Consider the following 12,865-nt stretch of genomic DNA (forward strand, 5'->3'; position numbering starts at 1 on the left):
TTTGGTTTTATATAAGGCCTTTCTGAACATCTACTCTTTTTTTTTTTTTTATCGTGGAGTAAAGTCTGTAACCACATCACTTGAACTGCAACATTTTTTGAACCTCTGCCTTATGAAAAGCTGCTTTGATATCATTTTGAAGTCATGTTTAATGCTTTTAAGTGTACAAAGAAAATGTAACATATGTCAAACAGTAATTTGTTCCTTTAGCCCAAGCTACATCTCACACCAACAGAATTACCTGCCTAGTTTAGTAGTGTCACCTATTGAATTTTAAATTGATAGTGTCAATACTTCCTTTTTCTGTGTACTTAATTTGTGAAATGGTTAGAACAAAAGAACATAAATATAAATTTTGCCAAGGTAAGAGTGATTTCAACTTGGACAGTTTTGTTTTTATAACAGAGTGGTTTACTTTTGGAGTGGGTTGACTTCAGATGTGGTAGATGCAGAAAATTTTAAGAGAAGGCTTCATAACTATTCAACTCATAACGGTTGGCTTTCTAGGTTTTTTTTTATTTTACTTTACTTTTCTTTCAAAGTTCAGTCTAGTAGATGGAACAGCCTTGGTGGGTCAACAAGTCTCTTGATGTCCTTAAATCTTATGTAATATATATTTTATAATGAAAACCCTGTGAATGAATTAATTTATAGAATATATTTAATCATGTAATTTTTACTGCTTGGAAAGTTTGTGTTGCTTTGTTTTATTGAATGGCCTCCTGTCATCCATTTATTTTCCATCCTTTAAAAACTTTAAAACTACTACATTATGTGTTGCATTAATCAAAAAGGAAAATATAAAATTGGGATCTACTGCTTTATACAACACTTGTAATGTGTTTCATATGGAGAGACCTCCTTTGTGCTATTAAAGTATTAAAAATCACATAAAACTAAGGAAAGTATTATTCTACAGAATATGTTTGACTGTCATAACTATTAACAAAAACTTGAAGGAGGATGTTATCACAGTCCTCTAACCAAGAAAACAACTGTGAGTCTATTGTGCACACATACTGTGAATAAATACATAAATAAACAAGCCATTCACAAACATAAGTAGGAAACATATCCTTTTAAACATCTGAAAACAGAAAGCTTTTTTCTTATCTTTCACTAACAAGGTAAAAGTATCTTGAAAGGAGTATCTCTTCATCATGTAAAACTTGCATGTGCAGGTAATAAGGTATTACTCAAGACTTATTAGATCAGATCCAGAGTATTGTTTTCAATTTTGATAGTACATGTTATGGGATGGATACTGACTTGAGAAACTGCCAGTGAATAGAACTATGAAACTTAATAAGAATTATCTTAAAACTATGATAAGGCTTAGTAAAGAATTGTTACTTTTAAATAGTCACTTGATAGTGGGAAAGTTCTTGATAACTGAACAATTGTAAATGTTGTAATTGTATGTGTATGTTATAGTACATTACTTTATTCTTCTAGCTGCTCCATAGTGAAGAGAAATTCACCTATTATAAAGTACATAAGTGGGATTTGTGATATATAGATATAAAGTATTTTATGTAAAGCCAGTAAAGGAATTTCAAAGTAAAGGCTACCTGTAAGCATTGGGTTACTGTACACCTACTTTCTCATCCGTATTCACATGTAGCTTTCTGGTTTTCCAGTTCTACTGAATGATAGTAAAGTTAATTGAAAAATAATAATAATTAAAGAATAGTTCTTGAAAGTAAAAATAATAATAATGTGTTGTTAATCCTTAACCAAATTCTGGTTTGTAAATGACTTAATCTTACTTAACCAGAGCACTTACTGTGTGGGAAAAATATTGATGTAAAAATATCATTTTAAGTTCTGAAATTGTAAGAGAAAAGTTGGAAAACTTCAAAATTGATAAATTCCCTAGACTAGAAAACTTTTATCCTAGAGTTTTAAAGGAACTTAAAGATTTTATTTGTGAACTGCTAGCTAATATTTTTTATAGGTCATTGAGTAGTGGAAGAGTATTAGAAGATTGGAAGTTGGCTAATATTAGTCCAATATTTAAAGGAGATGATAAACATTGTCCATGCAACTATAGGCCAGTTAGTCTTACATCAGTAGTTGGAAAGGTTTTGGAGAGTATGATTAAAGATGCATTACAGAGTCACTTAAAGCAGTTTGATATAGTGTCAAAGAGCCAGCATGGTTTCACTAAGGGAAAGTCTTGTTTAACAAAGCTTCTGACATTCTTTGAGGATGTTACTGCAAGAGTTGATGAAGGAAATACCGTGGATTTGATTTACCTTGACTTTCAGAAAGCATATGATAAAGTGCTTCACAAAATACTTGTTACAAAAATAAAATCTCTGGGTGTGAGGGAAACATTATTAAATTGGATAGAAAATTGGCTGGAAAGTAGAAAGCAGAGAGTAGTAATAAATGAAGTTAGATCTAACTGGATCACAGTAACAAGCAGTGTGCCTCAGGGCTCTGTGCTAGGTTCTCTGCTGTTTGTGATTTATATTAATGATATTGATTCTTGAATGACATACAACATTTTGAAGTTTGCAGATGACATTAAGAATTTTTTGGGTGGCTAACTGTATCAAAGATGCTGCAGACTTACAGGGAGATTTAGATCATTTGATGCATTGGGCAAATATGTGGCAGATGATGTTTAACTATCCAAAATGTAAGGTGATGCATGAAAGTTTTCACAATTCAAACTATTGTTGTGATTTAAATGGGAATACATTAAATACTGTGATTGAAGAAAAATATCTTAGTGTTGTGATTTAAAAATCAATTAAGTCATCTAAACAGTATATTTTAGCTAGCAATAGGGCTAGTAGGACCTTGGGTAGCATCTATAGAAATATTGAATACAAGACAAGGGATATTATTGTTTCACTGTATAGATCACTGGTAAGGCCTCATTTAGTGTACTGTGCTCAGTTTTGGGTGCCCTTCCTCAAGAAGGACATTGAATTGTTGGAGAATGTTCAGAGAAGAGCCACTAGAATGATACCTGGAATGGTGGGATTGTCTAATTTAACTGTATGTACCACAACTGAAAGTAACCTATGCAATAGGCCAATCAACCTGTGAGAAAAATAAACTGTCTTGGCTTAAAATGACTCCTACCCTGCCAAAATTTATATCTGTGTCCTGTAGTCTTACCGTTCTTACCATTAAATATAAAAAAAGATAATGTATCAACACAACCAATTCCCTTAACAATCTTAAATATCTTAGTCAGATCCCCTCCAACTTATTTTTACAAGATAAAACAATTTCAGAGATCTTAACCTCTCCTTGTATGACAACCTTTCCATTGTAGTAGTCCTCCTTTGAATTCTTTTCAAGAGTTCAGTATCCTTTTTTATGGTAAGGAGCTCAAGATTGCACACTGTATTCCAAGTGTGGCCAAACTAGTGACGTATACAGTGACATTATTATTTCTTTAGATTTTATTCAGTATTTCTGTAGATACAACCTAAAATCCTGTTTGCCCTATCACAAGTACCAGCACTAAGATCTTTTTCTTCAATAACACTGTTAAAGTTATTCCCATCAAGGTTATACTCATAATTCAAATTGTGACATCCCAAGTGCTTTACCTTGCATTATTACAATTAAAAGCCATCTTCCATCTATTTGTCCTACTCACTAGATAATCCAACTCTTTTGGAAAGCAGTAGCATTTTCCTTACAGCCAGCGGCACTCAAAACTTTAATATCATCAGCAAATTTAAGTGACTTATTGAACATTTCTTTATCTATGCTATTTATGTAAACCAAAAAGAGCAAAGATCCTAACACCGAGTTTTAAGGTACTCTACCTGTGACATAAATCTAGCTTCGACTGAACTCCATTTATAACAACCTTCTGTTTTCTTCCATCCAACCAGTTTTCTATCCAGTGAGCATATCTATTCTCCACACCTAAAGAGATGGTTTTTGTAATAAACCTTTTATGTGGCATCTTGTCAAATTCTTTCTGAAAACCCAAATATACCAAATCCATACCCGCATCTGTATAAGTAGTAACTTTAAAGAATGTCAAAAGGTTATTAAGGCAAGATATTCCCCTAGTGAAACCATGCTGCCTATTTAACAAAAATTCAAACTTTCTTAAATGACTTTGCAAAGACTCTCTAACATTTTCCATGAGATATATGTTTTGTATTGCATAGAGATGATATAATGTGTTGTTTAATTCATTTTAAACTTAATTTTGTTTCATGTGTATATATGGACATGAGGGACTATATTTAACTCATTTTCTGGGTAATTCAGTTGGTTGCTTTTGTGGTTGAGGAAAGAACCCTGGTGAGTGAAATGTTTTTTTTGCTGACTTTTTCTTTGTTTATATATATTTTTTAATATAGCATATGGACAATAAGAGATCATTTGGTTTTGGCTGTCCTTGCACACCCACTCTTGAGAAAAGTGAGAATTTGGACCCACCCTTTATTTTTCAAGAAGTAATTGGTTTCTTTCTTAGACCTTTTTAAAGTGCTGGCCTCATTACTGTCAATGGCAACTCATTCCATACTATTAAAGAAAATAAAACTGGTACCTAGAGAAACTAAGTTAAAAGAGATCTTAACCTATCTCTCCAAGATAACCCTTACATTTGTAAAATCATACTACAGTAGTAGCCCTCCATAGAGTTGAGGGAAAAAACAAAGACAATTGTAAGTTTCACAAAAACTTCACCAGTAAAGGCATCATCAGGTACAGAACCTTTTTCAATAAGTCAATATCCTTTCTGAGATAAGGAGGCTAAAACTTAATACAGTATTCTAATTGAGGTCTAACTACTGATTTGTATAGAGATGATTACCTATTTTCTTTTGACTATAAATACAACATATTATTCTATTCTATTAGATTTTCTACTTGAGTGACTCATCCACTATAATGATAAAGTTTTTACTTCAGTTATGCAATTGAATGGATTTCCACTTATATTAAATGTATGATCCAGATTATGATACCGAAGTGCATTACCTTATTATAGGTCATTTGCCAAATACTTGTTGAATTTATTAACCAAATCATTCTGTAATATCTTAAATTCATGTACATGGGAAAACATAAATTTACATTTATATATGAAAAATTAGTTTTTTAGACGATATATGTAGTTTTTGTTTAATTTCCAGGGGGCAAAAGAAATGAAGAATTAATACTTCCATTACATGACTCTGTCAGTGTCACTCTGTCCAAGAATGAGGTAAATATGAAACATGTACACCTATTAAATGGTTATTTAAATAGTTAATTTAATAGTCTTAATGTAACACATCTTGAGTATGAAGTTTATAATAAATGAAGATAAACTAGTTTTTGTTGATTCAGCTTGTGTTTTAGTCAGAATACAGGTACTAACACTCAACAACAAGTGATACGAGATTATTCAGATTTTTTTTATGTGTAACAGTGTTAGTGTATAGTCAAAAAAAATTCTTTGAAGGTAATGAAGGAAAATATTGTTTTATGGTGTCCTTCCTGGTTTGACTTTTATCTTCAGAAGTGCTTAAAAATGTTATAAGTTGTCCAACAATATATGAATTTCAATGAGAAAGAAATTATGTTTGTGTTCTAAATTTTCTTATTCCTACATTTATAAAAGCATTTGCATGAGAAATATACTGCTACTGTTGTATTTACTGAACTTATGTGTGTTTCATGTTTTTCTTAGTAATAATTAGCTTGTGTATTTTATACTGTAAGAGATAAGACTTTTTTAAGTTCCTATTTACATGTTTGGAAAATGTTCACTTTAAGGATGACAATACAGCATGCTACTTTCTACAGTTCAGTTTCTTAATCTCATCATATTTTTTCTATACAATAACAGAGATGTCACAAAATTACATCCCAGGGGCCCGGCTGAATGAAACCTGCTTATGCCGTAAAGCCCACAAAGCATCTTTAGGCTATATCTTCATTTAATGATAAATACCATAGTTTTTGGCTTTCTTTGCATATAGATGCTTGATACATTAAGAATGACTGAAATAATAATTTGAGTACTGATTAATATGTATTTGTTACTTTATAGATTTAATAGATATTTGTTGTTACTTTATTAATGTTTTTACACATATACTGTGAGGTAAAAATGGCTGCTGCTATGATTTTGTCTGGTTTATGAGCTCGTTGCTGTTCTAATTTAGGATTTTCTTTTTAATATATTCTTTAAAATGTTAAAAAAGAGAAAAGGAGCCCGGCGAGGATGTTTGCCCCAGAGCCCGTGCTGGCTCTCGACGTTCCTGCCTACAATACAACATATATATATATATATATATTCACATATTCTAGCCTATATTTTAAAAATCGTTAATATTGTCCTGGTCTTTTTTTTAATTTAGACGTTTTTTTTTATTTTTGGCAACGGGAGTTTTTTTTTTTTTCACGCGGTGAGCGCATGGCTTAATGACTAGAATTTTCTTTAAAAATCTAGAAAATGCTTGCTTGTTTGCTTGTCCCTGTTAAGCACAAAACTATCCAATGTATCGAAGCCTTATTTATAGCGTTTTGATTAAGCCTTTAAACTTATCACTGAGCCACTGTGGGCTTAGAAAACGATTTCACTAATACAAAAAACGAGTTAGGCAAGATTAGTGAAGAATGTTTATATATATTATTGAGCCTGTTTCTTTAGTGGATTGATTAATGAGCTGGCGAATTTGTTAGAAGGTGTGTTTGTTACTTCAGTTTCGTTAATATTGAGTTTGTGTTTCAGAAAAGAAGTTCTACTAGGAATACAGTACGACAAAACTAACGAGAAAGTGACATATTTGTGAAGTTTGTTTGTTTGTTTGTAATTAAGCACAAAGCTACACAATGGGCTATATGTGCTCTGCCCTCCACGGGTATCGAAACCCGGATTCTAACGTTGTAAGTCCGCAGACATACCGCTGTGCCACTGGGGGGGGGGGCATTTGTGAAGTTAGGCTTATCATTAGTTCGTGAAACCATGTAAGTTGTAAAACTTGTAGTAAAAAAAACACTGAGTGGACTAGATTTGCATTATTTTTTACCAAATATTTCAAACAGCTCATTATTTAATTTTTGCACTGTGTATTGGAATATAAGATATTTATTACTAGTAATAAACGAGCTTATAACCTTTTTATTTTTTTTTAATTGCACAAACAATGTTTCGCTTTACATCTTCTTTAGGAGTGTTCTACTAAAACAGGAATTGTAACTGTCAGTGCAAAGCTTCAATTGGTTTAAATAATAAATTCTTTCAGTTTTTTTTGTATGGGCGAGATTCTTTACAGTACACAATTCACTTTTTTTTAAATAATATATTAAAACAAGTCGAGTGTATATAGAAATATTCGTTACACAGTTGGTTATCACAGTTGTATACAGAGCTTTTTTTTTCAATCCACACAATCTGGTTCAGTTATTTTAGAATACAATTTGACAAAACGAATTATTATTCTCTGCTCTGTTATTGCAATACAATCAGTGATAATTTCACTTTAAAAATCGTCACTATACTCTCTCTTTATGGCTAAATTCACAATCACCAAGTTTAGAACTATATATCTCTCTATAACTAACTCAAACTACATTTATAGCTCGACAGAAGCCTAGAATGTTCCACACACTACGAAATATTATGATGAAATAATACTCAATTTAAACTACGAGAAAAGTTCTAGTAACATAACGCAATAATACAACAAGCGCCATTTCATAACAGTTGAACTATATAACGAATAATTCGTAACCAAACTTGCAATAAGCTACTGCTTCTAAAAATAACAAAATTTAACACTCACACTATACTTAAACTATTTAATTCGTAGCACTCGCACTAAACTTAAATGGTTGTTATTTATAATTATGCACAAAGCTACACAATGGGCTATCTGTGCTCTGCTCACCACAGGTATCGAAACCCGGATTCTAGCGTTGTAAGTCCGCAGCCATACCACTGCGCCACTGGGGGCAAGCAAACTTAAGTGGAAACAGTCGGGTATATCTAATGTTTGTTAGAAGTCTGGCTGAAATAGGGTGTTTAAATAATTATGTAAAAATGTCATATTGGTTGTGTGTAGTACTCTTAGGCTTTCGTTAGTATATAATTTTGTATTTTTTGTAATTTGATGGTGTGTGATTTAGATATGTTTATCCACGCTGAGCATACATGCCTGGTCTAATATATGTCTTGTATAGTTTTCTGGTGAGATCCCTTGATCTTTGCCAATCAGACTTCTAACATAACATATTCTCTGCCATATTCTTATTTTGATACTACTTAAGTGTTGTTGCCACATTAATTTTCAGCCGTAAATTAAACCTAGAAATTTTGCTATGTTGTCCCCTAGAGGAAATAACAGTCTAGGTAAAGTTGTGTTTATTTGTACTTGTTTTTATAGACTGCAAATAGCATTATTTGTGTTTTGTGAATGAGATTTTGATTCTCCGTTTGTTGCAAAATAGTTCTGTTTCCTTTAAAAATGGACATACGTTGTATGCTACTGTTGTTGAATTTGATACACTCTTCCAGATGGCATCATCGTCTGCGAATTGTGAGCAGAAACTGAAGTTTGGGTTCTTAGAGGCATTGTACTGACATGTTTGATAAACAGTGTAGGACTAACTACCCCTTTTTGTAGGACACCTACTTCTGGACTGAAGTACTCCCAGTAGGTGCCTTCCACCTATGATCCAGGAAGTTTGACAACCAGCGGATGATTTCTTTGAGGAGTCCTATTTTGGACAGTTGGTATTGTAGGCCGTTATACCAAACCCCGTTGAATGTCTTCTCTATGTCAAGGAAGCATGCAACTGTGCAGCATTTCTTGTTAAAAGTATTGATGGTTTCTTCAGTGAGACTGATTAAGTGGTCCGTTGTTTGTCTGGATTTACGGAATCCATTACAAACCTCGGGTAATTTTTATGAGGTTTCTAAAAATGCCAGTCGTCTCTGTATATAATTTTTCTAATAATTTTTCTAAACAAGTAGTTACACTGATAGTTCTATAATTTTCTGGAATATTTGCGGGTTTGCCCTCCTTCTGGAACATAAAAACATCTACCTATTTCCATGTTGCTAGTATATGGCCTGATTTTAGTGATACATTGAATAGTGCTGTGAAATGCTCGAACATTTTCTCAGAAGCACTTTCTTGAGTAATATGTTTTATATTTTGTGATTTTCAAAGCTCTAAGTTTTATGCATTCTGAGATTATAGAGCAGTACTTATCAATTTATGTGCTACCCTTTGCTTCTGTTAATAAATCTTTCAGTAAGTCTTTACTCAGATGTTCAGAGTAACTTTGCCAATTTGCATTTTTATATTTATATTTATCATAGTATATTTGATGATTTGAATTTGTAGAGAGATCAATAATACCTCAACTAGGTAAGTGATTGCTATCAGCGTCTTCAGCAACATTGAATGATATGAAATATTTGAAAATGTTTATGGAGCACAAATTTAAGATATCACTGATGTGAGTACAATTACTGTGAATGGGTGTACTGTCATTTAATAGGCTAGTATCAGAGTCTTCTAGATATTGTAATAATTTTCTTCCATTTTGGTTTTTAGTTTTGCATCTCAGACTGGTATGTTTGCTGTTGACGTTACCACTTATGATATAATTTTATGTAATTTAATATTGCTCAGGAAAGTGATATATATGGAAATGTGTGGTGCGCAATAGATTCCCGCTCGAAGTATTCTTCTACGTCTCATCCACCTATCGGAAGGAATATTAACTAAAATGAAATAAATAAGTCAACAATTTTCAATGCCTAATTTTATGCAGTTTATGGGCAGTTAGTAAATTTAGTTTCAATGTAGCAAGGTATTAAATATAATTTCATGTAAATAAACATTATTTCATATTTGCTATTTTCATTATAAACAGTATCTTATGCGACACATTAGCTAAACGACCCACTAAGCTTAAACACAGACTCCTCTAATTTCGTACAGAGGGCATGCAACCAGCCAGATTCACACAGTCTGATAACTGAATAGTAGAATTGACACTCGCAGTAATAGCGACCCCAAAGCTGAAAGTGAGGAGCGCGTTTAGCAGCATTTCGCGACTCGAACCATTCGATCTGTAGCTCGTTCACGCCCAGCTCTAAATATATATAAAATTATGCATATATATATAGTTTGTTCTTCTTTTAGAATTATGATGAATATTAATATTCTTAAACTTGCAACTTTTTATGTGATATAATGTCCCTCTGCTCAAGCATAATCTTTCTTTTTCTCTCAGGGAATGGCTACCAAGTAGAAACAGTGTTAAATTTCAACAACATGGTAAAAGGAATGTTACAGAGTATGAACTATCCGCATAGCCCGCCAGAGAGTGTTAACTACACACAACAGATAGTTACTCCTATAGGAACCTATATAATCTTATATTTTTCTAAAACCTTCTGGAATGAAGGAAGTTGTGATGAGAATTTCGTTACCGTACGTGACGTGTATCAGGAAAGCAACTACTTGCGGACACTCTGTGCTGAAAGTAACGCTGTCGAAAAATCCATTGACATAGAGTTCCAGTCGCTTTTTCATTCCATTCATCTGAGTTTTTGGACATCTAACAAGTATAAGAAACGGAGTCCCTTCACCATCGCATTTAAAGTAGTTTCAGGTGAATGTTTTTATCCTAAAATAATTCCTCTGTAGTTGAAGCCATGACAATTGTCACTGTTAAAATTGAACCTATCTGTATCAGTTTTAATACTTTAATTATAGATATGTTAGTAACAGGTTCATTGGAAAAATATTTGTTTGTGTTTGCAGATATTATCCTGTCAAATATGACGTCATCAGGTATGACGGTGTGATATGCGTTAAATCCTATTCACGGTATTATCGTTCAGATAATAATATAACTTTAAATTTGATGCTTTATTGGGGTTTCCAATATTGAGTTTGTATTCAGCCTGTCGTATTCACGAAATACGGTGTGTAACATGTAAATAAACTTTGTGACGTCATAACATTTGGACTCAATGGTGTTATTTCCGGTGATCCTTGCAAGTGTCCATGAATTATTCCCATGTTTCTTTGCTTTCTGTCAAATAATTCATGAAATGTGGTGTAACACGTATACACTACGACGTAATATCCGAATTCTATTATTTTACGTAATATCATTCTTGCACTTCCCATGAACTAATTCTCGTTGCTGTGAACATGATGACGAACTCTCTGAATTCAATGATTTTAGAATATTCTTACAGGAGTCCATCGACAAATGCTTTTTTAAGTCAAATGATATGCTATATGACGTAACGTCCGGGATAAATTGCTTTATTCCCGGACACTTTGCAGATGTCCTTGAACCATTTTTCACTGTCAGAACATATATGGTATTAACAATATACATTCCTACCTGTTTGTATATCTACAAGAGAGAAATGTACTTCCTTTCAGTGGCTTCAAGTTCCTAGCTGATATGACAAAAATATTTCAACGTCGTAGAATACTCGTGATTTAGAACTTGTGTGTGAATGTGTGTTAGTTTCTAACGTCTCACATGCCATTTTTAATTGTTGTCCTATACATTTTAACTCCACTGATAGATACGAATGCTCAATTTTAAAATATAATCCATAATAATGAAAGGGTGTGTGTGTGTATGTGACCACCATAACACCAACAGGAAAGAACCTAGAAACCTCAAATTTTGCATCCATACTAAGTGGACCCTGAGGGTGTGCACCTGGATATTATCACTTATCTACGTGCGCGAGTTCATCTTTTTTTTTGAGGCAGGCTAGCGAAAAAACCACATAGGAAAGAATATGTGACCTCAATAGAACCAAGATGACAGAACCTAGAAACTTGAAATTTATAAATAGAAATCACAAAAAAATTACAAATACAAACCACAGTTGTGTGCGTGCGCACGCGCACGCACGTGTCTGTGCGATCACCATAGCTCCAAGAGGAAATAACCTAGAAACCTGAAATTTTGCATCCATACTAAGTGGACCCTGAGGGTTTGCACCTGGATATTATTACTTTTATTGGTTCGTGCGCGCATGCGCGTGCGCACCTCTTTATGCGAAAAACCACATAGAAAAGAAATGTGACTGCCTTAACTCTAAGAGAAAAGAACCTAGAAACCTGAAATTTTGCAATCATACTAACTGGACCTGCGTATTATTACTTATCTTAACCACGAGCGTGTGCATCTTTTTAATGAGGTAAGCTAGCGACAAACCACATAGAAAAGAAGTGGTTCCTTATATAACAACTTCTAATATATAGAAAAGTCAGTACTTTTCGGTAGCAATGCATTCCAACAATGGCTTATATATCATATTGCTTAGCTATAAAAGTATAACCTAACTACAAGTTTGAAAAATAAAATGTTGTTTCTTAATTTAGAGGCTCAATTAATAAAAGAGGTTTGTTTTTTATTATTTGTTTATATTATTTAAATTTGAAATCGGAAGACAAGTCAGAGGAATGATATATTTATAAACAGGCCACATCCCATAAAAGAGCAACAAAAGTATATAGGTTGCATTAGGTCGTCAAGAAATTAATGTCGCATTTTGGAACACTTTCATTAACCACCCTCCAAAAAACGTACATCACGTTCAACGAACCGCCTAAACGTCACATGAGTGTAGCCTATATAATGTGTAAAGTTTAGTTTCCTCTAATCCCTTATAGTGATGGCACACGACGAGACACACATTCGGCATTTAATGTTTGAATACAAGAAGGGAAACAACGCGTCTGTAGCTACAAATAATATCAATGAAAGTGTTTTGATAGGTTCATAAGTGTCAACGATGGTTCAGCAAATTTCATTCAGGTGACTTTAGCCTTAAAAACTGTGATGGCAGGTGCCGACATGTTGAAATTGATATTGATAAACTAGAAGA

General features: G+C 33.0%; 1 protein-coding gene across 1 annotated transcript in view; it reads left to right on the plus strand.

The window, feature by feature from the left end:
• LOC111086360 (cubilin-like) overlaps positions 1-12,865 on the plus strand; it is a gene marked incomplete at its 3' end in the record, with an annotated part of 47,048 nt that overhangs the window by 30,793 nt on the left and 3,390 nt on the right. The window contains exon 6 of the mRNA XM_022388919.1: positions 10,231-10,611. Within this exon, the coding sequence (XP_022244627.1) occupies positions 10,231-10,611 (381 nt within the window). The remainder of the gene's footprint in view (positions 1-10,230; positions 10,612-12,865) is intronic.

The sequence above is a fragment of the Limulus polyphemus genome, unplaced genomic scaffold (assembly GCF_000517525.1).
Source record: "Limulus polyphemus unplaced genomic scaffold, Limulus_polyphemus-2.1.2 Scaffold1043, whole genome shotgun sequence".
NCBI lineage: Eukaryota > Metazoa > Arthropoda > Merostomata > Xiphosura > Limulidae > Limulus > Limulus polyphemus.